Source organism: Rosa rugosa, chromosome 4 (assembly GCF_958449725.1).
Source record: "Rosa rugosa chromosome 4, drRosRugo1.1, whole genome shotgun sequence".
NCBI lineage: Eukaryota > Viridiplantae > Streptophyta > Magnoliopsida > Rosales > Rosaceae > Rosa > Rosa rugosa.
The window spans coordinates 35,163,227-35,187,625 of NC_084823.1; the positions used below are offsets into that span (position 1 = coordinate 35,163,227).

The 24,399-nt window shown below is 40.0% G+C and overlaps 4 protein-coding genes across 4 annotated transcripts; 2 read left to right on the forward strand and 2 right to left on the reverse strand.

Annotated features, from left to right (window-relative positions):
* The first annotated feature begins 164 nt into the window (after positions 1 to 164).
* Positions 165 to 785, forward strand: LOC133744715 (uncharacterized). The gene has a single exon (XM_062172779.1). The coding sequence runs from the start codon at positions 165 to 167 to the stop codon at positions 783 to 785; it is 621 nt and encodes a 206-aa protein (XP_062028763.1).
* Positions 786 to 1,863: 1,078 nt separating this feature from the next.
* On the forward strand, positions 1,864 to 3,313 carry LOC133707440 (early nodulin-like protein 18). Its single transcript, XM_062133006.1, has 2 exons — positions 1,864 to 2,111; positions 2,738 to 3,313. The coding sequence occupies exons 1-2, from the start codon at positions 1,913 to 1,915 to the stop codon at positions 3,232 to 3,234; spliced, it is 696 nt and encodes a 231-aa protein (XP_061988990.1). The 5' UTR covers positions 1,864 to 1,912; the 3' UTR covers positions 3,235 to 3,313.
* A 1,318-nt stretch (positions 3,314 to 4,631) lies between these two features.
* Positions 4,632 to 5,934, reverse strand: LOC133743493 (mitogen-activated protein kinase kinase 10). The gene has a single exon (XM_062171447.1). It carries the CDS (start codon positions 5,918 to 5,920, stop codon positions 4,865 to 4,867), a length of 1,056 nt encoding a protein of 351 aa, XP_062027431.1. The 5' UTR covers positions 5,921 to 5,934; the 3' UTR covers positions 4,632 to 4,864.
* A 1,145-nt stretch (positions 5,935 to 7,079) lies between these two features.
* LOC133743494 (heat stress transcription factor A-1d) lies at positions 7,080 to 12,411 on the reverse strand. Its single transcript, XM_062171448.1, has 2 exons — positions 11,815 to 12,411; positions 7,080 to 8,812 (listed from the first exon to the last, which is right to left on the reverse strand). The coding sequence occupies exons 1-2, from the start codon at positions 12,133 to 12,135 to the stop codon at positions 7,556 to 7,558; spliced, it is 1,578 nt and encodes a 525-aa protein (XP_062027432.1). The 5' UTR covers positions 12,136 to 12,411; the 3' UTR covers positions 7,080 to 7,555.
* Positions 12,412 to 24,399: the final 11,988 nt, after the last annotated feature.

Genomic DNA, 24,399 nt, shown 5'->3' on the forward strand with positions numbered 1-24,399 from the left:
TTAACAAATACCATAGTAACCTTCTTTGTACGTTTTTAACGATCTCTGAAAGTTATTTAAGTTGTGTAGACATTCTCATTTTTGAAATAACTTTCCTCACACCCATATTTCTTTCGCTTTTTCACAAAGACCTGCCTTGAAATCTACTTAACTTTCTCATTACAATGGAAATTAATCTCAAAGTTCTTGAAGGCCAAGACAGCCCACCCCAACTTCTAGCTTCAAATAACCCTAATTCAAACCCTTATGTTCAGAGGACTATGAAAGCACATTACATTTCTGAAGTTAGAATTGTCCACCTCCTAATTCTAATGGTTACATTTTGGGCAGTCTTGTGCTTGCCTTTTTTTTTCACCTCCATGTCCTTGGTTCCTCAGACTCTGAGTTTCCAACTCGACTCTCTTTTCCTTTCTAACTTTAACATCTCAAACACAACCATCAGGGTTGACTGGGATATGACCCTTCAAATAGAGAACCCCAACTCGGTCACAAAGATTCACTTCAACATCATAAATGGCTTGATTTCGTACAAAGACAACTCTCTTGCAATGTACTCGATAAAGCCATTTGAGTTGGGATACAGGGAGCACAGACTGGTGCACTTGAAGATATCAAAATATCAGACAATGGAAAAGAATGGATGGGTTTTGAATGAGATCAATATGCAACGAGATGAGAATGGAGCTGTTAATTTCAGCCTATCACAATGTTTGTTTCGGCTACATATACAACCGGCTGGTGGGGAATCAAAAAGTTTGTATAGAACCCTCAGTGTTTGGATTTGAGGGTTGCCTTCCTTCCTAAAGATGGGTTTGGAAATTGGGTAAATGGATGGCCAATGAAATACTCACTTCCTATATTAATGTGACCTAACTAAACCATATTTCCCTTTTCTTTTCATCCTTGAAGTAAGAGCAAGGATTTTAGTTTGCGATTACAACACGATGGGTTGTAGAAAATTACATATATAAGATTTTAGTCAATTACGCACCCAAACAAATCTTTTGCAGTGTATTTGCCTATTAAGTCTTGTTTAATTTACATGCATTCACAATTGAGTTTGAGTTGAAATCAACTCCTGCCCTTGACTTTTTCTATTAAAAAAGCAGAATATATCTGTCTTCAGAAATCACACAAAAATGCAGATTGTTGATAACAAATTACACGTAAATTTCAATTCAAAAACATTATTGAATCTACAATTAACCTGTCAACTATTAGTACGTTCTTCTCAAATTTTGTAAAAATACTGAATTTTGATGATGAATCACGTTGGACCATTCGCTGGAATCCTAGGAATTGACGTCATTGGTATTCTGATCATCTCATGCGAGTGCGGCCCTTTACTTCACCTGTAAGCAATTGGAATTGATGTTATAGGCTTATAGCACACCACAATACTAGCATATCAAATAAAAATCAGTTTTTGTTTCCATATGCCCAGTATTAATTATTTAGAGTCTTCACCGTTTTATCATTTTATATATACGATTTTTTTTTTTTACCCTTCTTATTTTTATTAATTAAATCTTTTTAACATAGGTTATTATTTAAGTAGAGACAACTTCATATAGTCAGTCCCGCTTAGATTGTCAGTTGATTTTGTATCCAGTCGTGCTCAATTACATTGAATTTAAATTTAAAGTGAAAAATAATGAGGTTATTAACAAATTAATTTGTTTGTCTCATTATTCTCCTTCTTGATGCCGTGATTGTCACTGCATGAGGTTCCTATTGACTTGGGTAATACATATTCGCCACGTAGAGTATCTGAGTAGCTGGCAGTGGCATTCCTCACATGCATGATAACAATTAAGTTGAAGTACTAAATGGATCTGCTCCCCACGTACAGCAACCGCAGTGAGTACTAATAAAATCACATCTCAGAAACTCCGAGGACGATCGAAGAAGAATGGAGGAGACGCGAAATAAGGTGCTCATCACCTCATCATGTTTTCTTATTCTTGTTTCAGTTTCCAGTAATTCTGTTCATGCCTACAAGAACCACACAGTGGGCGACTCCTTGGGTTGGTACGATAACCTCCAAAAGCCTGATCTTAATTACCAGAAATGGGCTGCAGCCAACAACTTCAGCTTGGGAGATTTTCTCAGTAAGCTTTTTATCATCACTTTTATCCTCCATCTATATCATTTTCATCACTAATTACGTTTCTAGTACTTTTGAATTGCGATTTTCTGAGAATTTTCATCTGATAAGTCCTTGTGTTTCTAAGTAGATAATAATTAGTACAAACTCTTAACGTAGCTGCGCGCTCGTTCTAGAAATTGGTACGTAATAGAGTCGCTCCATTACAATCATGAAGCTTTTGAATACCCTGTTCTAAAATGTATTTCATCCCATTTATCTGGGTCAGAGATCTTAGTGGAAAAGCAATAGCTAGTTAATTAAATAATTAAGCTGAAAGAGGAAGAATTAAGAATAGGACAAGGTGATCGAGGTTGCAATCATGGACGTTTCCATAAAACGGCATGGCCATGTGTGCTTCACATGTAGCCACTCAAAACAAAGACTCCCACCGACGCCTTCTCCGTTTATCCTCTTTAAGCAGCTCCTAGGTATATGTCGACAGCTCATCTACAAGGCCAATTATTCTTTTCTTCTATTCTGTCTAAACTTCTTCTTTTTTCCTTTTTTCCCTTTTGGACTAATTTTTATTTTTTTTATGGCATATTTGGTTTTTCTATGGTATGGAATTAATTATGGCTGGCCATGCAGTTTTCAATACTGATACGAACCACTCGGTCGTCCAAACCTATAACATGACAACGTACAAGCTGTGCGATTATGACGACGCCGAGGAGAAGGATATAATTCAATGGTCGGAAGCGAACCCGTCAAACACCGCCACACACGATGTGTCGGTGGCAGTTCCTTTGTTAAAAGAGGGCATCACATATTTCTTTTCCGGTGATTATGATGGCGAACAGTGCCAGAATGGGCAGCACTTCAAGATAAATGTTACTCACGGACAAGGCTTGCCAAAGAGTTTAGACGATTCCCCGGCAGGACCAGCAAGCAGTCCACAGTCAAGCAATGGAGACGATGAATCAATCCCGGACACAATCGTCCCTAATTCCAACTTCAATGACCCCAAACAAGAAGATGACAATGATGATAAACAGCCATCTGGATCCGTTTCATTTTCAGTTTCTCATGTACAAGGCAATCTGATTTTCGTTTTGCTAGGTCTTGTCTACTTGTTGTACTCATGATTTATTTACTCTTCTTTCCATTTTCGATCGTCTTCCTTATTCTGCTGCTTTTAATAACACATGAAATTATTTGACTTGTTGATCCGAATAATAAATCTGTCTTTAGTTTCTTTTTCTTGTCTTCATGTCTACCATGGACAGAACAAATCACCAAAACTGAAGTTCCAATCTCACAAGAAAAGCAATCAAGTGGGTTTCACTTTACAACAATTAACCATGTAATCATGGAAGTGCATGATAACCAATAAAAAAGAATGAACAATTCTCAGGTTCACCCCTTGGGGTGAAGCAGCATATTCACTCTCTCTTATGATTAACGCATAATAATTTTTTAATTTTCTAATCCAACCATTCAAGTTGTATAATGTAATACAAAGATTAGTTCTGTAAAAAAATCAATCAAATTGAAGACCTTTTAATTATTCATTTATATGAAATACATGGACGGTTCATCATAATAGCAGTAAGTGTTGTTAGAACCGTCCATTTATTTGATTCAATTAGATAATTAAACGATTTCTGATTCGATTGATTTTTTACAGAGATGATCTTTAAATGCTAATTTAAGATATGGACCGTTGGATTATAAATTTATTACGTAAAAGTGAGTTAATCGATAATAGGGGTGAATATGCTTGCTCACCCAATGGTGAACCTAAGAATTGTTCAAAAAGAATTACCTGTCTCTTCTCCAACCAAGGATCTTCCTCTTGTCCTGTTCATTTTAATTTAAGTGGCATCAATGGCTTCTTCGTTCTTTCTATTTCTCTCCTCTTCAACCCTTATTTCTTTTCTCTTCTAAATCTCTTTCTGAATTTCTTGCATTAATTCCTTTTCTGCTGCTCCATCGATCAGCAACATGCTTTAACCAAGAACATCCAAAGAATAGGAGAAAGAGGATAAATGCTAAAATATTCTGGTCCCCCGATAAATTTTGTTCAGATCCTATCTAATTGTGATAGTTCATTTGGTACAGAAGCTAGAATATCAAACTGGTTCATTAAAATATTTGGTTATGCCACATTATTTATCACATAAAACGGGATGTATGTAAGATATAAAATTATGATTCACTTATCATTACTACCTATATGAAGTTCTTGTATGTTGATTTCATCTAAATTTTAGATAATAGCAATAGCAAATTATTATCCGTTGATTTCATGTACATTTGTTATTTTTGTTAGTTGAGGTTGTAATTTGTTTCGGGTTTGGTTTTGACATAATCTCCCTATTCTTTTTTGTATCTTTCTTGGTTCACTCAACAAAATTTCAAGTTAAGGCAGGGAGCCCTTTACCTACTACTTTCAAAAAATAGAAATTAAAAAATAAAAATTCGTTTAAAGAAAAGAACAAAAATCTACATTTAGCTAGTTCAGCATCAAAACGTTCTCAGTTTCTCATATATTACCATATTAATTAAACAATCATCCTAAACCCTAATCAAAGTTCAAGTACCACTGCCTTGTTCTCAATTTCATCATAATACCATATAAATTAATCAAGATCCGCATACTATGTATCTTCAACCAAAGACCAAAAGCCAGGCAAAATGGTTCAAAAGTTTGGAAAAGAAGAAAAAACCTAACGTGAGTGTAAAAGGAAAAAAAAAACGAAATTAAGAAGGAACTCAATCCACAGGGAAAACAAAATTAACGAGCTCTTGATCCGTAGAAGCGCAACAAGTTTTATTCACAAAAGGGTGGTCAAGAAGCTCATCAACTTTTGCTCTCTTCCTCCAATCCTTCTCAAGACACCTCCAAATGAAACTCCGGAACTCCGGCGTGGCCGTTTCGGGCATCTCCAGCCTCTCCCCAAAGCAAATCACACACATCAACGTCGGCCAGTCCGGTTTCTGCCCCGGTCCAATGAGCGGAAACCGGCCAACGTAGCATTGCAACACCACTAATCCAAGTGACCACACATCTCCAGCAAAACCATCTGCATTGCGGCCGCCCCACCTCTCTGGATCAAATCTCTCCGGGCTCATGTAAGCGTACGTACCCATGTGCAAGTCACACGCCTCATGGGCACCCGCAACCATGTGACTGACCCCAAAATCTGCAATCTTTATCTCCCCTCTACCGTTTATGAGGAGGTTTGAAGGCTTTATGTCCCTATGCACTATCTGCATGGCATGTAGATAGCGCAGTCCTTGGAGGACACATTTTGCCACGCGAGAGATTAGCTGCTCGGGTAATCTCTGACGTGCTCGCAGTACATCGTGCAGTGAGCCTCCTTCCATGTACTCCATTACAAAACACAAATCTCCTCCACCCTCATTATTACTATGATCCGGACTCATGAACGCCCCACTGTCAAAAATCCCATGACATCTTATAACGTAGGGCGAATCAACCAGTTTCAGGATCTCCGCCTCACGCGCCACCTGTTGCAAGATACCGGTGGCGGCATTGTTGTCGAACCGCAGAACTTTCAAGGCGTAAATGCATGAGCTTTTCTTGTGACGTACTTTATAGACAGTGCCGCCATCCCCGTGGCCAAGAACCTCAACTTTCTCGAGATCGGAGAGGTTTTCAATAATGGCTGGAGAGTCAGGACTGGAGGCTGGGGACAGTGCCGGAAAAAAGCTCCGGTGGGTGAAGTCAGCTGTTGCAGTCACTGGTGGTGGCGGTGGAGAGAGCCTTAGCCCTTGCTGATGCCTTCTCTCTCTCACTAATGTCATTTACACACTAACTACTCTTCCTTATCAAGATCTGTTGTTTCTCTTTTGATCCTATGCTCTACTTAAATCTGTAAAAAATAAATACTTAAATTCTAAAATCTAAAAAAATAAAACATAACCAGTTGGTTCTAACTCATAGTTGGGGCTGACAGGTGGATGTGTGTATCCCCAAATTAACGGGCGGGTGAATTTTGTGTGGAAAGTCGGTGCTGTAAAAATGTTGATCGTTTTAACCTTTTGAGGTGAATACTATTTATCTCGACACGTATGCTTTCTTGTTGATTACCTATCCATTTTCTTGTTAGGATCTGTTTGAGTTTACTCTTGTATTTGCAATACATGGTTAGGATTGAGATAAGCAAAAACAATTACCAAACAGAGCGCATCCAAAAGTCTATGATTCGAAATAGAAATTGTGATCATCTTAGTCGTGATTTTTTGACTATCCGATGAACTACTCTAGCCCTATATTAACATTCTGGATATGATCGAAAACAATGAATAAGTGATGGCTAAGTACCATGGATGCAATTAGCTAACAATTAGAGCAAATAATTGATTGAAATGAATTAGTTGCGAGTGGCAAGATAAGGCAAAGATCCCAACAACAACAGCAAAAGAATACACTGCCAGGATCTCTGAATATCGGGGTTTTAGGATGAGAATCCGATATGGAAGGCGGAGCCGTGTGTTAATTAAATTTGCGCCTATTTTCATTAGAGTGAGAGAACTACGTACCCAATGGTCACTAGAACAGAATCAACTATTTTGCAAGGACCATGATGGTAGATACTTCAATACGCAGATATGCCCACACGGTGCATCAAATACTTCAAAACTCCGATTCTTTATCCGTACACAAAAGGTGGGATACTCGTATGCATATTCAACAAACAGACTGTCCATAAAGGCATAAACTACCTGTATCAAAAGAGCACGGTTTCTTTTCTACTTTTGGTGATGCAAAAACAAAAGGGGCAAAGAAGCCATGTTTGCAATATCACTGGATCAGAAATTATTCTATAGAGCTTTTCCCTTTCTGTTAAATTCTCATTTTATCAAAAATATAAAATAAAAAAACAATCTGGATTCTCATAGTATAAAATCTAAAACATACAAGTTGTAAGCGCATATAAGAATACTTTGCAAAACAATAAAATTAATTTCCAGATGCACAAAACAGTATTATCATTTCAAGTGCAAAGGATGTGATAACATGGATGTTAGTGCAACCAAAGTCTGTGAAGGAACAATCATGAACTTAATAAGAAACCAGCCTCCCTTACGAGCAATTCCTTTGAAACAAAGGCTGTGTCCCACTATACCTAGAGCAGGACATCAACCTGTACAACTAAGATCAAAGATCAAAAGTTTTTGCCTCTAAGACAACTATGTCCGCTGCGTTCATTCAACACTGACTACCACAATGACTAAAGAGACTAAAGGGGTAATGACAACAAGAACTTGTGTCCCATATGTGCAAAATAATGCCAGGATGAACTGATACAGAAGTCATAGCTGCTTTTCCAATGGCCATATAAGCGGGACCAGGTGATTGATATGATCTACTTAGTATGTGTTTGGGGGGGTTTACCTCGACCGATGTTTGTAGCTAATGTACATTAGTAAACATGATCAAACCCCTTTAGTATTTGATTTAAGATTTCCCATTTGCTCAGTAAGCTTATCCATATGCTGGGTTTTATCCCACCCATTCTCTGTCGGCTGCACTTCATTTCCCACAGGCATGCCTTCTGCAGAGGTCGAATCCATTTCATCTGGCACAGGACTTTGTTCAAGAAAATCCCACAAGTTGGAATTGTCAAGCAATGCTTCAATGTCAGCATCAGGGGGAAAACTATCAACATCTAGGGACATAAAATCAAATGCCGTGGAGTCGATAAATCCATCACCGGCTTCAGGTGCCATATCTTGAATAAATCCAACATCTGCCTCAGGTTTTGTGTTTCCTTCAGGAATATCAATTAAACCTCCATGTGCCATACCTTGTACCTGAGAAACCTCAGGGATTACATCTGCCTGAGAAATAGGAAGTGCTGGTGCCTCTTGCGCTCCAATGAGGACATTAATATCTGACAATGGATCTCTCATAACTTCTCCAGAGGTTGTAGCCTTAAGAGAAGATTCTATTTCTGAAATTGCAGGTAACGGTCCACGCCCTGAAGTAAGCGGGACCTCTTGAAGTGTAGCTCCCGAGACATGGCTTGAAGAGCTACCACTGTCTACTGCACTGGATGATGATGAACCCTCACCAATCAAAAAATTCTCAAGATTGTTGCTAAAAGAATCCAGCTGGGAAGAAGTATTTGTTTTCATCATCTGCCTGAGCATTGCCTTTGCCGCTTCATTCATCGGAGGCTGATACTTAACAATCTGTCCATCAGGAGTATCAGAACGCTCGTTTTCAGCAATTCCTTCCTCCCTGAGTCTCCTTTTCTTATTGGCTTCAGTTATGCGCCTATTGCTATCATTTTGCTGCTGTACAAACTGATTCAAGAAACCAGGGCTCTGAACAGCCTTTGCAAGGAATGACATCATCTGTTGCTGCCGCTGCTCCATACCTTGAAGACGTTGGACCATTGTTTGCAGCTGATTATCAGTAGACTGTTGCTGCTGCCTCAACCTGATAAGTTCCTGCATAAGCACATTCTTGTCCCTTTTAAGCCTCTCAACCTCTTCCTCGAGACCAAACTTCCCAACCTCTACACATGCAGCTACTGAACTCTGTCCATGTGATGGCTGCTGTGGCTGTTGATGACCATGTCCATGGGCAGGTTTTCGCCGGTTGATACTCTTTAGAAGATGTTTTTGACCCCTCAAAAAGCCCTCATTTGCAAATTCCCAGCGGTCAGGATCAACTTTCCTAAATCCCTGTTAGCCCCAAAATTAATAAAGGGTTAAATCACCGTAACAAAAGGCAAAGAGAACTGCACGATTAAGAAAAAAATGAAAGCAAACAACAAATATAACGATGAACAGACAGGCAAGCATTCATGAAGGGGTAAAAAAAAGTCATATCAACACTCTTGAGAAAACTACAAAATTTGACCAATATAGCTTCTGTTTATTATTAAAGAAAAACAAAAAGCACACACGCGCGCGCGCACACATATATTAAGAAAACTGCAAGAGCCTAAGCTCACCACTGAACTACAGGGATTATCATTCAACTTGAGTCCCTCCATTTGCAAACCACCTTTCCATCAATATTCTTAGGAAAACAAGATGTTGCATCACTTCCCAATTTCACTCAGAGATGATTAAGGAGATCACCAAGCTTTTGCAGTAACCAAAAGTACATATTTAAATTTTAATAAAAACATTTGAAATTGAGACCAGTAACACAAATGAAATGAGATAAGGTAAACTATGTGACGACTACATCCAGTTAAGATATAAACAGAGCTATCCTTCAGGTAGGGCCTAGCCAAAGCTCAGTCCTAATCCAACCGTCTAGTCCGCCTAGAAGCAAAAACCAAAGAAAGACACGAGGGGAAAAAAAAAAAAAAAAAAAAAGGTCGTAACTTGCAACGTTCATACTTTCTATATGAAATATGAGCACAGCACCCCTAACTAACCACATGGACACCCTCAACATCTCAGGCACCAAAAGTGTGCTTACATCCACAGTAGTCTCTATCTCACACTATTGACAGTACTTAACAAGTGCACTCCCCATTCAATATGCACATGAACATCATCCATGTCAAGCACAAAGTAGTCATAAGAAATAAGAAAACAAATCCAATCATTTTCCAAAAGCCATAAATCCTATGGAGAAAACAGAACAAGGTATCAGACAGCATCAAACTCCCAGTAACAAGATTCATAAGTTCTGTAATGCAAAACTAAACCTTTTAACTTGCATTTTCACAAATGCTATATGGGTCAGTAGCATACCCTCCATAGATTACATTACATGTCTTGCAAATATCATGTATTCATTATTTCAGAAAGTATACCTCTAAGGCTCTAATTAATGCATTAGTGATTGGTTTAGTATTTACAATCATTCAAAATTTCCATGTTTCAAAGCAGATATTTCTAAACTTGCATTAGTTCAAATAACTTTAACCGATATTTCTATCCATAATTATATTTCAAGCAACATTTCCCTAAACCTGAACTACTGGTTTACAGGTATTTCCACGATAACATGACATATATTGCCCCGTGACACTAACAGAGATCCAATACATTATGTACCACATTTAAGGCACAAATTTCTAGCATGACACAGAATAACCATCAACAGCATACAAGTTCCAACAGCTTAGCAATTTTTTAACCAAAACAAGGATCAATATAAGTATAGTGTTGACAGATGTTTAGGAAGTAACTAGACCATGCAGTACGAGTACCCACATGGATGAACTGATACCGTTTAGGTGAGTATGACTATATCCCTGAATAACTATATTAGATAAAGTCCTAGCAGTACCGCTGTACATTTCACCCCCACTTACATAGAGTAATAACATACTTGATAGTGTTCCTAGGTCCAAGAACAAGTAGTCAAAAGACACAGAATCTTTAGATACCATAGATGCTCCACAGCCAAAGAACTTATCAAAATTGTTCACAACTATCCAGAATACTACATAATCAGAAAACAGGTTGCTTTACTAAGAAATTTTTGCAATTCCGTAAATGCAAACTACTGATATTTTCTACTGGCATCCATATTTTTAGCCTTAATAGCATGGCATAAACAATACAGGTACTTACAAACTCACTAATTTGTGGTAGCAATCCAATACAGTAGTCGCCCGCGCGCGCGCGCGCGCACACACACATGCAAATAACTAAAGTTTTGACAAAACTGCATGTTAAGTTATTTACAGAATCAACAAAGATATAGAGTAATGATTTATTTGATCCGAATCATATGCTTGTTTGAAACGTTGAAGTGATATGCTGTGCAGATTGTCAGAAAACCCAGTATCCAAAAGGTCAGATTAAGTTGCTGAAAAACCTCATCCAGCCATCCAGATTTCGAACAAGTGGTAATGATAGCACAACGATCATGACAAGCCACAAAATTTCCTTCAATTTGATAAAGCCAGATAAGCCCTTCCAAAAATAATAATAATAAAAAATAAATAAAGCCAGATAAACATCTGGTAGTTTATCTATTAAAATGTTGACCTTTCCAACATCAAAGACCCCTTAGTATGGTGAGAGTGAAATAACTATATAAATAAAGGAACCATGCAATGGACTAAATCCAGTAACCTCAATGCGTGATCAGAACACAACTATCCAAAATCATCAGGAAACACTTAATCAAAGAGAGACAATAGCATTTCAAGGAAACCAAGAAAGGAATTAGGATTTCAACAGCCCTCTCTCACGTAGAGAAACATATCCCTCTGCTCTACATATATCAGCTCATATTTTTGACTAGTTGATGTCAATATTACAAACAAAACAACAAAAAAATTAAAATCTAATTTATCATTAACCTTGCATTCTGGCACTCAATTTCTTTCCCTATCAACTCTCAATCCAAGTGCTTGGTAAAAAAACAGATCTAACACTTCGCACTTGAAGCCTATTTGCCTGAAATCTCTTAACAACCTACTTGGAGATGATATCGAAAAGGATTTCAGGATCCACACTCAAACAAAATTACCACTGACATACTAATTTCTCTTCTCTTTTCTCAAGGTTCTCCCATCATCCATACAATCTTGGTTTCTTTTCGGCATCCTCATACACTTATCTGGATTACATTCGAGTAAATCATTATACCAGAATGCAAAGATAGACTTAAATCATTAACAAAATCAATCACCAAACGAAAAGGCATAAACCTTGAGCAGCTAAGAAAGATAGAGAGAGAGAGAGAGAGAGGGAATGAAAACACATACATAAGTGTTCAACTGCCTGACGAAACTGGAGAAGTTATTGTGCTTGAAGTACTTGGGCAGAAGGTCCCTGGCGAACTCCGGCGGGTTCCAAACCACGAAGCTGTTGTTGGTGGCGCTCCACGACACAATCGGGTCCGTCGCCGGGTCGTCCACCATGTCGTACGTCTTGCTCAGGAACGGCGGCGGCGCGTTCGAGTTCAGTAACGGCGTCGGCGCCGGAGCCGATTCCAAACCTCCCCCCGCCGCCGCCGCAGCAGCCTGAGCCGGCTGGGCCCCACCGCCGGCTGCTGCCTCGCCGGCGTTGCTATTAGCACCGGCCATGTGCGTTGATAAGAGTAGTAGCAGAAATTTGAAAAGGGATAATAGGCTAGGGTTTTGCAGAGGACATTTCGTAGCTATTAAACCCTAATTGATTGGAAGGTAGAGATAGAGATGAGTAGGGGCAGTTGGGGAGGACGAGAGTGATGAAGGAAGGGGGGAAAGGAAGAAGACCGACGCAGGAAGCGGGGATGATCCGGTAACCTCTTTTTGGGGACAAAATGACGTCGTTGTGCAAATCTGGATCCGAACTATGTACGACTGTACTCCCTTTCCCCTTTTAGATTTTCTTGGTCTGCACTTTTAAAACAAATTTTTTTTTTTTTTTTTCCTAGTAAATATTTGAAAGCACCTCTTTTGGAATTTTTTTTTTCTTTTTATAAATTTTCTTTTATTGAGAAAAAATATTTTAAATTAAAGAAAAATTGTCTCTATTTCAAAAGTAAAAAATTAAAGAGAAAAAAGATAATTATGAATTTATAATATAAATTAGGATAAATCTATATACCTCCCTCTTTAATTACACGCTAATTTACTCGAGCTTCAATACTTTTAATTTTAGGGTTTTTGTCAATTTACTCCATTTCTAGATATTTTTTTCCCACTTATCTCATTTAAAATTCTCTTTTACCTAAAACACTCTAAGGAGATCTTCCCTAATACCCCATAAATTTTTTTTTAATACAATTTTACCCTCACATTTTTATTACTTAGAAAGAGAGAGAGAAAAGCCATAGGAGATTTCGCCGGAGCTCCGTCATCGACCGCCGGATTCCGGTCACCGGCCGCCGCCCACCGGACTTTTTTGAAAACCTCACCAGTTATTGCCCCAATAGAAGGGCAATAGAGGTCTATTGCCCCTAATAAACGTCTATTGCCCCCAATAGACGTCTATCAGTCATGTATTGCCCCCAATAGACGTCTATCAGCCATGTATTGCCCCCCCCAATAGACGTTTATTGCCCCTCAATAGACGCCTATTGCCCCCCAATAGAACTTTCAGTAACCGCAATGGAAACTAATATTCTTAAAATTAGACAAATAAAACTTTAATTAAAGAAAAAAAGAAGAGATTATATCAATTTTAAAATGTCTATTGCCCCCTAATAGACAATCAAAACTTTTCTTTGCTCTTCTGTCCGATGACTTAAAAAAAAAATGTCCCTTCAATAGATTTGGGCACCCATTTTGCAAAAAAAAAAAAAAAAAATTGATTTGGGCACCCATACACCGTCCAAGCATATTCCCTTCGACACTGAAATGCACCGGCACTGTGAAATTGGTTGTCGCCGATGGCAGCGTTCCTTCCAAGACGTTGTGGTCCATCGCAGAAGCTCGCCGGAACCTGACCTAAAAAATGGCTACACGACAGTTGATGAGCTGAAGCTGAGTCAGTTGGGGATGTTCCTCAGATTCTCACCGGAGAGAGAGAGAGAGGAATAGAGAAATCGGATCTGGAAGGAGGAAAGAGATAAAGAGGGACTAGAAACGAATTCGGCGTCGAAGATGAGGGACTGGAAATGAACTCGAGTCGAACTGGTGACTGGAGAGAATTGAGCGTTGATGACTTCAAAGGTGGCTATAGAGAAACGGGCGGCTAGGTCGACGGAGGGCGTCGTCGCCATCATTGCACCAGATATGGAGATCGGAGATCAGATAGATAGAGAGAGAGAGAGAGAGAGAGGATCTGAAAGGAGGAGAGAGATAAAGAGTGGCATGTTGTAATTTCTTAATTAAGTTATGGTCAAAATGGTCATGTTTTGTTAAATTGTGTAGTTGGGAATAAAAATTTGTTTCTGGGGTAAATGGGGTAGAGTCTTAACTTATTTTGGTGCTTTTGGTCAAGACCCCTTAATTTTATTTGAATTACATTTTCGCACCCCTCGACCTAGCGCTTTGCTAGGGTTTATCGTCGGCCTCCTCCTTCGAAAACATTCCCAAACTTTCAAACTTCAATGGTCATGGTCATTGGTAGCCTTGTGGCTAATTGCCTTCTTCTTCTTGCTGCGTTCGATTTGGCGCTTGGAGTACCACCATGGACAAGGAGCCCTGTGGTTTCTGTCAAAGACGGTCATTGTGTTTTCATGACTGATCTGAGGCTGAAATCCGATGGTTTGAAGCTGTGGTGGTCTGCGGCAGATCGGCGCGTCTGGCTCTTGGACCGAGGTCGTGGGGTGGGCGACCGTGGCGAGAGTATCACAGTTGGATTTGATGGTGTTCTCTATCCCAAAGGCGGGGCCTTCCTGGATCATGGCTGGTTTACAGCGGCAAGTTATGGTGACCCTGTTCCTGATCTGGGTCTTGCATCTAAGCTCTGGGTTGGTGGTTGGCGAGCGCGTTACAGCGGTGGGAAGCTCGGTTTACATCTTTCTACTTGCAGCGACGATCCTTTCTGGCGGGGCTGTGCTGGGTTCCCATGTATGATGTGGTGGACTCGCGGCGGCGGTTGTGGGGTGTTCCCTTCTACTGGCATCGGCGACGGCACATCTGGTGGTAGTTGGGTGGAAGAACACGTGTGGGCTCAAGGGGCTAGGGCTTTGGTGTACCCTACTCTTTGGGCCTGCTCTTGGTGCTGCTGGGCCTCCTGGGCCTTGAACTGGTTTGTGACCCTTAGATTTAGGCACACTGGTCTAGGGTTTCAAGCGAGCTGGATTACCCTTTTGCTAAGGGGTTGGATGGATTGGGTCTCTATGGCCCATAGTGTTATTTAATTTTTGTTTTGGGTCGCAAAAACCAGTACCTTAGTTGGAACCATTTTATGAAAGCTTCGAGGTTTCTAGGTTTTTGTTAGAATAAAAGTGCGTGAATTTACCAAAAGGTGGGTGTACTCGGGATTGTTTTGGGATTTTATTATTCTAGAATAGGGTTTCATGAGGTTCTAAGAAACGATTGCTTTCTGTCGACCCCATAGGGGTGTTTCGTTTTTGTACTGCTTGCTGAATTATAATAAAAGGGCTGACCTACTTCCTTCAAAAAAAAAGACCCCTTAATTTTAATCAATTTTAGGTGTTTTGGTTTATTCGAGAGCTCCGCAAAAACATGAACTAGCGTTTGGCAGTTAACAATTTAGTTTCTTTGCTTGTCCCGCGGCGCCTATACACCGACGTTGGCTTCCAGCCTGACTTGGGTATGGTCGGACGGGTTAGTTTGTTTCTCCAGCCGATGTTTATGTAGTTTGGTTGCAAAAGTTGGTTGCGTTCTTCTTCTTCTAGGATCACATTTGGGAGCGGCTGTGGTTTCGCGATCCAATTCACCAATGGAGTACCAATGGATAGGGTTGCTCGTGTTCTTCGATGAAGTTCTTCGAGATCTGGTTTTTCTCTTATCTCTGGTCGGAGATCATTTCTCTACCTCTAATGATTTGGATAGGGTTGCTCAGAGGCTGGGCTTGGGGATTCGAAGTGACTTGAATTTTCTGATTTTGACTTATGGCAGTCATGGGCAATGTTTCAAAGCGGGTTATTGGATTGCTCCGGTGGCGGTGGAATGGGGGCTGCTTGTGGTCTTGGTAGGTTTGGAGGAATGGTGGGGTACGTCAAAGTCAGATTCTTGATGTCTTTTTGGAAATGGGTTGAATCTCTACTGATTGTTGTTCACTGTCCGATGGTAATCATCTCTGATCCTATTAGTCATTCTATATCTCTTACCAATTCAGATAGAGTTTACAATATTATTTATAGAGTTAAATACTATTTACTCCCTATACTTATAGGGTTTCATCATTTCAGTCCCTGACCTTCGAATTTCACCTAAAAAGTCCCTAAACTCCCAATTTCCTCTCAATTGGTCCCTGCCGTCAAGCATCCGTCAAAGTCTCCGTTATCTTGCTGACGTGGCGGTCGTTTCCCCCCTAAAAAGTCTATTATACCCTCACTTACTTTTTCTTTTTCTTTTTAAATTAATTTTATTCTTCTTTTTTTTCTTTTCTTTTTTTTCTTTTTACCTCTTCTTCTTCCACATCTCTCCTGATCTCCGTCTGGTTAATAGAGGGTCTTTATCCGGAAGCTCTCATCCTCATCTTCTCGCTGGACCGAGGATATGCATACCCATGACCAGAATCATCACTAGATCCCGGATTTCGTTAACTGCAGCAGAACCATGTCCGATGATTAATAAACTATAATTACTTGCATGCAACTTTCATTACATCAACACTTTCCATATAATCACAAATAACAAATACCAACCTCCACCTAATTCAATTCCATTTTTTTCGATTCATTCACACCTTAGTGAGCTCAATCAAATACAGTTCCATCACTTTCTTCATTCCAAACCACACCAGACCCAATTCCAATCAAAATGTGTGCCCCAAAACTAACATAAATCCAAAAATTCGATCTTGATAGAAAACCTCACAAAAACTCAAATACCCAAATGAGATTTTGAATCAAAACACTTCACCCATCAAAATCTTACCAAAAACTCAAATACCCAGAGCAGATAGGTGGGTTTCGGCGGGTGCTGGGCGGCGTTGGTGTTGGGCTGGGTGGGGTACCCAGATTGCATATGTTCTCCTTTTGCCTCTCTCTCTCCTTGATGGCTTCAACTTGCTCAAGATTGAAATGAGTACTTCATGAATTGAATTCAATCTCAAGAGAAAAACTTGACCCATTTCGAAGAGGGACTGGATCAGACATGTAAATACGAATTGGAATCAATTCATCATTTCATCTCAAAACAGAATTTTGTATGAACAGTCATTGGTTTTACCTTGATTTTGGATGATTCAACCGTTGGATTTTCATGAAATTTGAAGACAGTTTAGAAGACTCGATTTTGAACAACTTTTATGAAGAAGTCGTGACTATCTGAGCAACAGAAGATGGAGTTTTTAGACGCCGAAGTTAGCTGACGAGCAGAGTTTCGTAAGAATGAAAGAGTTGTTCATTCTCCACTATGTATTTCCAGATCAGGCCTAGTAAATCTAAAGTGATGAAGTGGGTTTTCTGAGAATGTAAAGGGTAATTTCATGAAGATATGAAGGCATTTAGGCTTGGTGTTGATTGCAATGGGATTGGTGGTTGGGTATGGAGAGAGAGCTCAGTGGTGGTTATGGTGATTAATTTGGGTGTGAAGAAGAAGAAGGTAGAGAGAAAAGGGGCATCTTCGTCGTCTTGGGGCAAAACCAGTAAGCTACAGGGGTCTGGTGCGGAGCGGAGAGCGAGAAGGGCGGCGCGGTTGGAAACGTCACCGTTTTGGCTGACGTTGGTGTCGTCGAAGGTCTAGAGATGGAGAGAGAGAGAGGTGGGTTTATTTTGGGTTTGTTTTTGGAAGAAGAAGACGCTCTATGTGGAAGAAGATGGAAGAAGATCGAAGAGGTAAAAAAGAGAGAGAGAGAGAGAGAGAGAGAATAAAATTAATTAAAAAAACTGAATAAGTGAGGGTATAATTGACTTTTTAGGGGGAAAACGACCGCCACGTCAGCAAGATAACGAAGTCTTTGACGGCAAGGACCAATTGGGAGGAAATTAGGAGTTCAAGGACTTTTTAGGTGAAATTCGAAGGTCAGGGACTGAAACGATGAAACCCTATAAGTATAGGGAGTAAACAATATTTAACTCTTATTTATAAGACACTGACCGTATGAAATATCCATATGAATAATGTGGCTTAAGTGATCTACAACTGGTGTCCTTAAGAAATTAATAGGTATAATGGTCATTTTCATCATTCAAGTATAACTCATACAACAAACTAAGAAATGTGTTGATTCACATTTCCAGATCCCATATTCCTTTTTCATCATCCACCCAACTGGAATTCACAAATTGTGCAGAAGGGATGAGCAAGACATGAATCATGATAATCAGTTCAAGGATCGAAGGTAAACCTTCAAAAGCATAAATACGATAATACTCCGACAAATTCTCATTCTCTTCACGTTTAATTATCTTCCTCAACTAGAGGACTTCGGTTAGCTAAGAAACAAAAAAAAAATCTTTGTAAAACTTGTTTGAACCCAAAATTAACATTTTTTCCTGACGGTTCATTGTTTTTTAACAAAGTTAATACTGAGCCAAAAATTTTCTTGACCTAGCGCTCTGCTAGGGTTTACTCGGCGGTTTTCTACCCTCGACAAAATTCCCAAAAATTCCAAGCAGTGATGGCCATGGTCATCACCAGCCTTGTGGCTAACTATCTCTTCCTGATTGCTGTGTTTGAGTTATCATATGGAGAGCCGCCTTGGCTTGGGGCTTCTCCTTCTTCTTCTGTCGATGATTTGGATTGCTCCCCGGTGCTTCAACTGGAAGCTGGTGTTATAGTGGAGGATTTGGTTTTCGAACTCTCTGATGAGCGTCCATTATGGCTGGGCTCGACTTCAGGGTGTAGATTGATGGAAGATCCATCGGTGCGTCAGCTAGTAAGGGCTTCGCCGGAAGTTTTCGCCAGCTCTCGATGGAGACCAATCACGGATCGCGGAGGTTGAGGGCTGCCTCTACTGGAATATTTTCGGGCCGCTGCCGTCGGTGAGACTGATCGGGGAGATCTGATCCGATTTGCATCTGATGGCGGCTGGGACGGCATCCCACGGGGACACGGTGGTGGAGGCTTCACGGCGGCTGTACAAGTTCTTGATGGCGGAGGCACTGCAGTAGCAGCGCAGGCTGACAGTGCTGATGGCCGGAAATTATTTGGAGGTGGTGTAAGGGTGCCCATGTGGTGACCCGAGAGGGGGGGTCCCACAGCGCCGCGACTCCGAGCCAATGAGGAACCGACATGTCACGAATGACATCCCGATAACTCATCAACCCGAAATCGCAAGGCCTTTTGGGTTTAGACTGTTGGTTTACAAAACACTTTCTTGGACAAATCACTCTAGCAACCGAACAACATATTTTTAAAGGCGGAATTTAAAGTGGGCTAAAGGATTTGGGCCTACAATAGGAGCCCAATTTGGGAAATAACAAATCACGAAGTAAACACAAGTATGAGAAACGCGCCCCAGGGTTACGGGTCTCTCGAAATTTTGTAAAGGAGCGAATAGAAGACAAATAAACAAATAAATTAGTAAGAAAATAAATAACTAAGTTACTTCAAAATCCGATAAGGGACCAAAACCTTCCTTTTGATAAAACTAAAGAGAAATGCGCCAAGCCGTGCCATGTGCCTCCCCTGTACGCTTCCCGACCACATGCTCGAAACCTGCACACTATAGTAGGGGTGAGCTTTCGTCCTCGCATGCCCAGTAGGGGCCGACCCAACCATGCTAGGTTTGAAAGATAATATACTTTAAAATATTTACTACATAATATTGTGCACGTTTATCGAAAAATGCTTTAAGAAAAGTGGCAACCACAAACATTTATTTCTTTTAATAAGCATATACAGTATGCTTCACACAATTTGGAGCTCCGAGATACTTACCTGCCGGCTGATATAAATCAAATCGGTGACCGACCTGGTTCGTCCTGAATTCGAGAACCGGCCAACTACTCTGTAGTACTTCCGACTACAAGTAGTGAAAGTGTCCATTTCCTGGCCCTGAGTCTCCTATGACTGGTTCACTGTCTGTACTCACTCTTCCTCGACAAACATAGGAGCACGACCCCCTCCGGAGGTTTACAGTTATCGACACCGTGGGATCCCTAGGAATCAACGCGTCTAGGTCCCATTCACTTTCAGGTCACAAGTACACACATACAAGGGTACATTATCTCAACATGCAAGTCTAGCCTCGGTTTTCACAATTAGCAATTATCAGTTCTGAAAACACATGTATCACGAGGCATCGACTGATGAACAACCAAAAACGTTCTTGCAGGCAACATACTATCTTAGTATAGCATTCCACATATACTGAAAAGCCTCTAACAAGGAAGGGACAGCTCACCCTACCTGGAATTGGAGTGCTCGCCCAAACTTAGTTTCGTTTCTGACTTTGGATACTTCGCCCAATTCCATGTGCACACGCTCGAGTCCTTTGAAATAAATTCAAACTAATGAGTAACTTCACATTATCATAGCGTATTAACCGAACAACCAAAACTTTGATTTAATTTCTTTGAAGTCTAAGGAATTCCTCTTTAATAGATAAAGCCTAATATCCATTCTCAAATAATTCAAATGATATGGCATTTGAACCATTTAAGATATGGCCATTATACTTAACACTTTGACCTTCATTTCTTTAACCTTTTACTTCAAGAAAACAATTGACAATTTCCATTCCCGAACATTCCATTAAATAAATTTATCTCAATTTTCGGGACATGGATAATTTAACAAAGCAATGATCCGTAATTAAATTTTTAGGTCAACTTGTTAGACCTTTCTATTTTCTTGGTTACCTTAGCTTCCTTAATTTCCCTTTTTCATGGTCAATGTACTTACAAAACGGATTTCTTATTAAGTTCAGCCCAATGATCAATAGCCAATATAACTTCATTTCGGATACCAATTCCTTATGAACTTGAGTAATTTACATTTTCGTTAACAATAACTATCTTTCTTCTTTTTTCTTACTACCGTGGTATCCGGAATGATAGTTATAGACATTGTCATTGTTTACCGTCTGGAGCAACTACTCTTATTCATCACCAATCCAACATTAATATCTCTACTAAATTAAATCAACCAAGGACAATTTCACATCAATCCCATTCCACTCAACAACATATCAATATCACCACCAACTCAATATTTCGTTTAACCACAACATTATAAGATCACCAAACCCAGGCCCTTACCATTCCTCACTTCCAGACTAGTGGTCGATTTAACATAGCTGCACTTCACCACCATCAACAGTCATGTAAACACCTAACAAATAACAGATCATTAGTAACCAACCCTTAATCACTTTCGTATTCCAAACAGAACCTGTGCATAGTCCTTACCTCTTCCTGTTTCAATTGAAACTGACCCAGCAATCTTCTCCTTCCCCAAAACTTCCCATAATGCAAAAATCCACCGAATCTCAATCCATTTTCAATGGACACCGACCCAACACTTCTTTTCTCCAAAAATCCCAAAATTTGCAGACTCCACAAAACCTCACATCGCAAATCGAACAACACAAATTAGAGTTTTCAATCTAAATCGAATGGAGGCTTCAACCCAGACTATGATGACGTAAATTACCTAACAGAGACGATCCAGTGACCGTGAGCGGCGGAGCTAGCTTCTCCCACGCACCAGTGGCGGCGCGTGAAGCGCGTGCGGCGGTTCTGGTCGGAGTCGGAGGTCGGGAGCTTGGGTTTCAAAGGATAGTGTAGCTTCGACTCCGTTTATGGAAGTGTTGAAGCTCGATTCGAGCTGGAGATCGGAGAATGAAGGCATGCAGAACTGGAACCTCCGACGATGTTTGTACGGCGTCATCAGGCGTCGGCGGGCAGAGGGGTTTCCAGGTTTTGCTACGCTTTGCTTATTGAGTAGAACGACGGTGGCAAAAGGGCGTGGAGATCGCCGGAAAATCGATGAGGGTCGAGGAACAGTGGCGCGCAGTCTTGGTTGTCGCGTGCGAAGGAGGACGGTGGTGCATAGCCGTGATTTTGGTGAGGTTTAGGTCGAAATTGGGTTCTGGTTTGAAGGGTGGAGGCGGTGTCAGGAAGTGGTGGCCAGAACCGGTGTTTCCGGCGATTGCAGAGGAAGAAGAGAGAGGGAGTGCGAGAGGTTGGGGAGAGAGAGAGTGTAGGACGCGGCTGCAAGGGAGAAATAAGAGTTTTGGTTTTTAGGGTTTCCAAGTTTTCTATTTATACTTGTGTACGTGAAATACCAATTTTGCCCCTACGATGAATTACGGAACTCTCCTAGCTAATTTCCTTCGGGTTTTGGGCTCGAAACTTTCCTTTCTCTCGTCCTTAGTAATTTCTCGACTTCGCCTAGAGTCCAAACTCGATTTCGTAATAATCCAAAACTTGGTTACAACTCAATTTACTTTCCTTTCAAATTTGCTTCGACGACCATTTTGCTTCAATGAACTTTAGTAACCTTCTAGGCCCAAAACAAAGGGCTCTGGCCCAAACTTAAATTATGAGGCCCAAATCGTGATCTCGATACCAAAATAATTTCCAAAATCACTTCCTTCATTTAAATCACCTTGCGAAAAATCTTATTGGCGAAAAATTACCTTCTAAAAATTAAACAAAATTTTCGGGGGCTCACATCCCATAGCAGTTTCCTTGCATCGGGCTTGTTGGGCCTTAATCTGGGTAATGGGTTGTTGGACTAAAAATTGGGTTCCAGAGTTGTTGGGCCTGAGATGGACTTTTGTGTCCAAGGATGCTGAGTTTGTTGAGGTTAAGGAACTGGAGAAGGAAGCAGAAATGGAAGGGGAGCCTACTCCTCTTCCGAAAAGTATTTAAGTTTTTATAGGTCGCAAAGATCATAATCTCTGAGGGTTTTTTATTCTTGCTTCGAAAATTACTGATTTTTGTTTGGAATAATGGTGCGTAATTTATCTAAAAGGTGGGTGTACTGGGAGTATATTGGGTTCTTGTTCTTGTTTTAGAATAGGAGTCTCAGGGTACTCTGAGGAACGATTCTTTCTGTCGACCCCATAGGGGTGTTTCGTTTTTGTACTGCTTGCTGAATCTATATAATGGGCTGACCTCTCTTGATCAAAAAAAAAAAAAAAATCTTTGTCGCAAAGCTCACTAAATAAAAAGAAGAACAAATGAACCAACACCAATGGAAATCTATTGCTGAATTCCAAGTCCACAAGATCTATTTGCAAGTTTCTTTTGTTATCACAACCATATGAACCTCAACTTCTGCAATTATCAAAAGACACACAATTAAGAGGTAAGGCTTTGTCATCGTCTACTGAATTATTGTTGTTGAAAATCTCAACCAAGTCCTGATCACCATTACGTCTACCAATATCAATCACGTACCAGAAATATCACGAATAGAATAGAGAAACACATCTAACACAAAGTTCTTATACTTTATTTCCCAGTGCATATGTGATTGAAGTATCAACCAAACATCTCAAGGGAATTAGTATCACTCTGAGGTACTCATAAGCGTTGGATAATATTCGATTAGCCAAAAAAAAAAATTCCAACTTGACTGTCTTAAAAAATAATCTCATAGAAATATCTCAGCTCCTAATTTGATTCATCATATCCTACCAACTTTTTGACCTTCCGTATATAATCATCTTTTAATTTTGGATCACCATTTTCTTTAGGTAAAAAATCAATATCTACAAAATCACTTAAAATTCTTATTTGGTTGATTTTGCCCCTGCATCTTTTCCTGGCTTGTCTTTTTCTCCAAAAAAACATTACAACATTATTTTTTTTAGAAGAAGAACAAGAACTATAACTAAAAAGATCCTCTTGATTGTACAAAACATTACGATATTGCATTTAAACAAACAAACATAATTAACACAAAAAATTACATTACATTACTCGAACCAGAAACACACAACTAAATAACAATGCAAACAAACATAGAGAAATACAAACACCACACTTAGGGATCCTGAATTAAACACTACTTAGAGGTCAGAGCAGCCACCACGCACTAAAGTGTCACATATCCCTGGGAGTTTCCCCTCCTCCTCAGACTGAATCAATGGATTATTACCGCCGGAGTTTTGATTGATTGGCCATGTATGTGCAGTTTCTTTCTCATGACATCCTTGTTTTGGCTGTAGACATGGTTGTTGTTGAGGAACGCCCTGGTTGTCGTTGCCACCGTCGCCATTACCACCATTGTCACCACGCCACCGTTGTTGTTCTTTCTCATGACATCCTTGTTTTGGCTGTGGGCATGGTTGTTGTTGAGGAACGCCCTGGTTGTCATTGCCATCGTTGTCATTGCCACCATTGTCACCACGCCGCCGTTGTTGTTCTTACTCATGCTTGAAGTGGCGAAGTAATAAACAATAATAACTGGAGTGGAGAGTTAAAAATCTACAAAGCAAGGCAAGAGAGCAAGGAGATGATGTCTGCTTTTATAGGAAAAAAAATTGGGGACTTGTGGGAATTGAAAATGATGCAATGGCGTAAAAATGCAACTTCACCCATTAATTAAAACGGAGTTGGGCTGTCCAAAATTCAGGCATATCTCACAAAAATGTCATTTCCGACGTTTTGCATGACCCTTTCCAGGGGAATTTAGGTCAAGATGCAAATGAAGTTATTAACAAGCTTACAAAAAGAGATGTGAAATACCAATTAAAAAGATATTACCAAGACGAATATCAAAGTCAAGTAATTTTAATGCATTTAATATCATTCTTGAGAAAAAAGGAAAAGAAGACTGAAATAAGAATTTATTTATTTACTTTTTTTTAATGAAAGCTTTAGA

Bases quoted from the DNA above. Each gene is read 5' to 3' on its own strand.
- LOC133744715 (XM_062172779.1), top strand. From the start codon at position 165: ATGGAAATTAATCTCAAAGTTCTTGAAGGCCAAGACAGCCCACCCCAA.
- LOC133707440 (XM_062133006.1), top strand. From the start codon at position 1,913: ATGGAGGAGACGCGAAATAAGGTGCTCATCACCTCATCATGTTTTCTT. The intron at 2,112-2,737 runs GTAAGCTTTTTA...CTGGCCATGCAG, and splicing joins CAGCTTGGGAGATTTTCTCA to TTTTCAATACTGATACGAAC.
- LOC133743493 (XM_062171447.1), bottom strand. From the start codon at position 5,920: ATGACATTAGTGAGAGAGAGAAGGCATCAGCAAGGGCTAAGGCTCTCT.
- LOC133743494 (XM_062171448.1), bottom strand. From the start codon at position 12,135: ATGGCCGGTGCTAATAGCAACGCCGGCGAGGCAGCAGCCGGCGGTGGG. The intron at 8,813-11,814 runs GTATGTGTTTTC...TGGGGCTAACAG, and splicing joins TCAGGCAGTTGAACACTTAT to GGATTTAGGAAAGTTGATCC.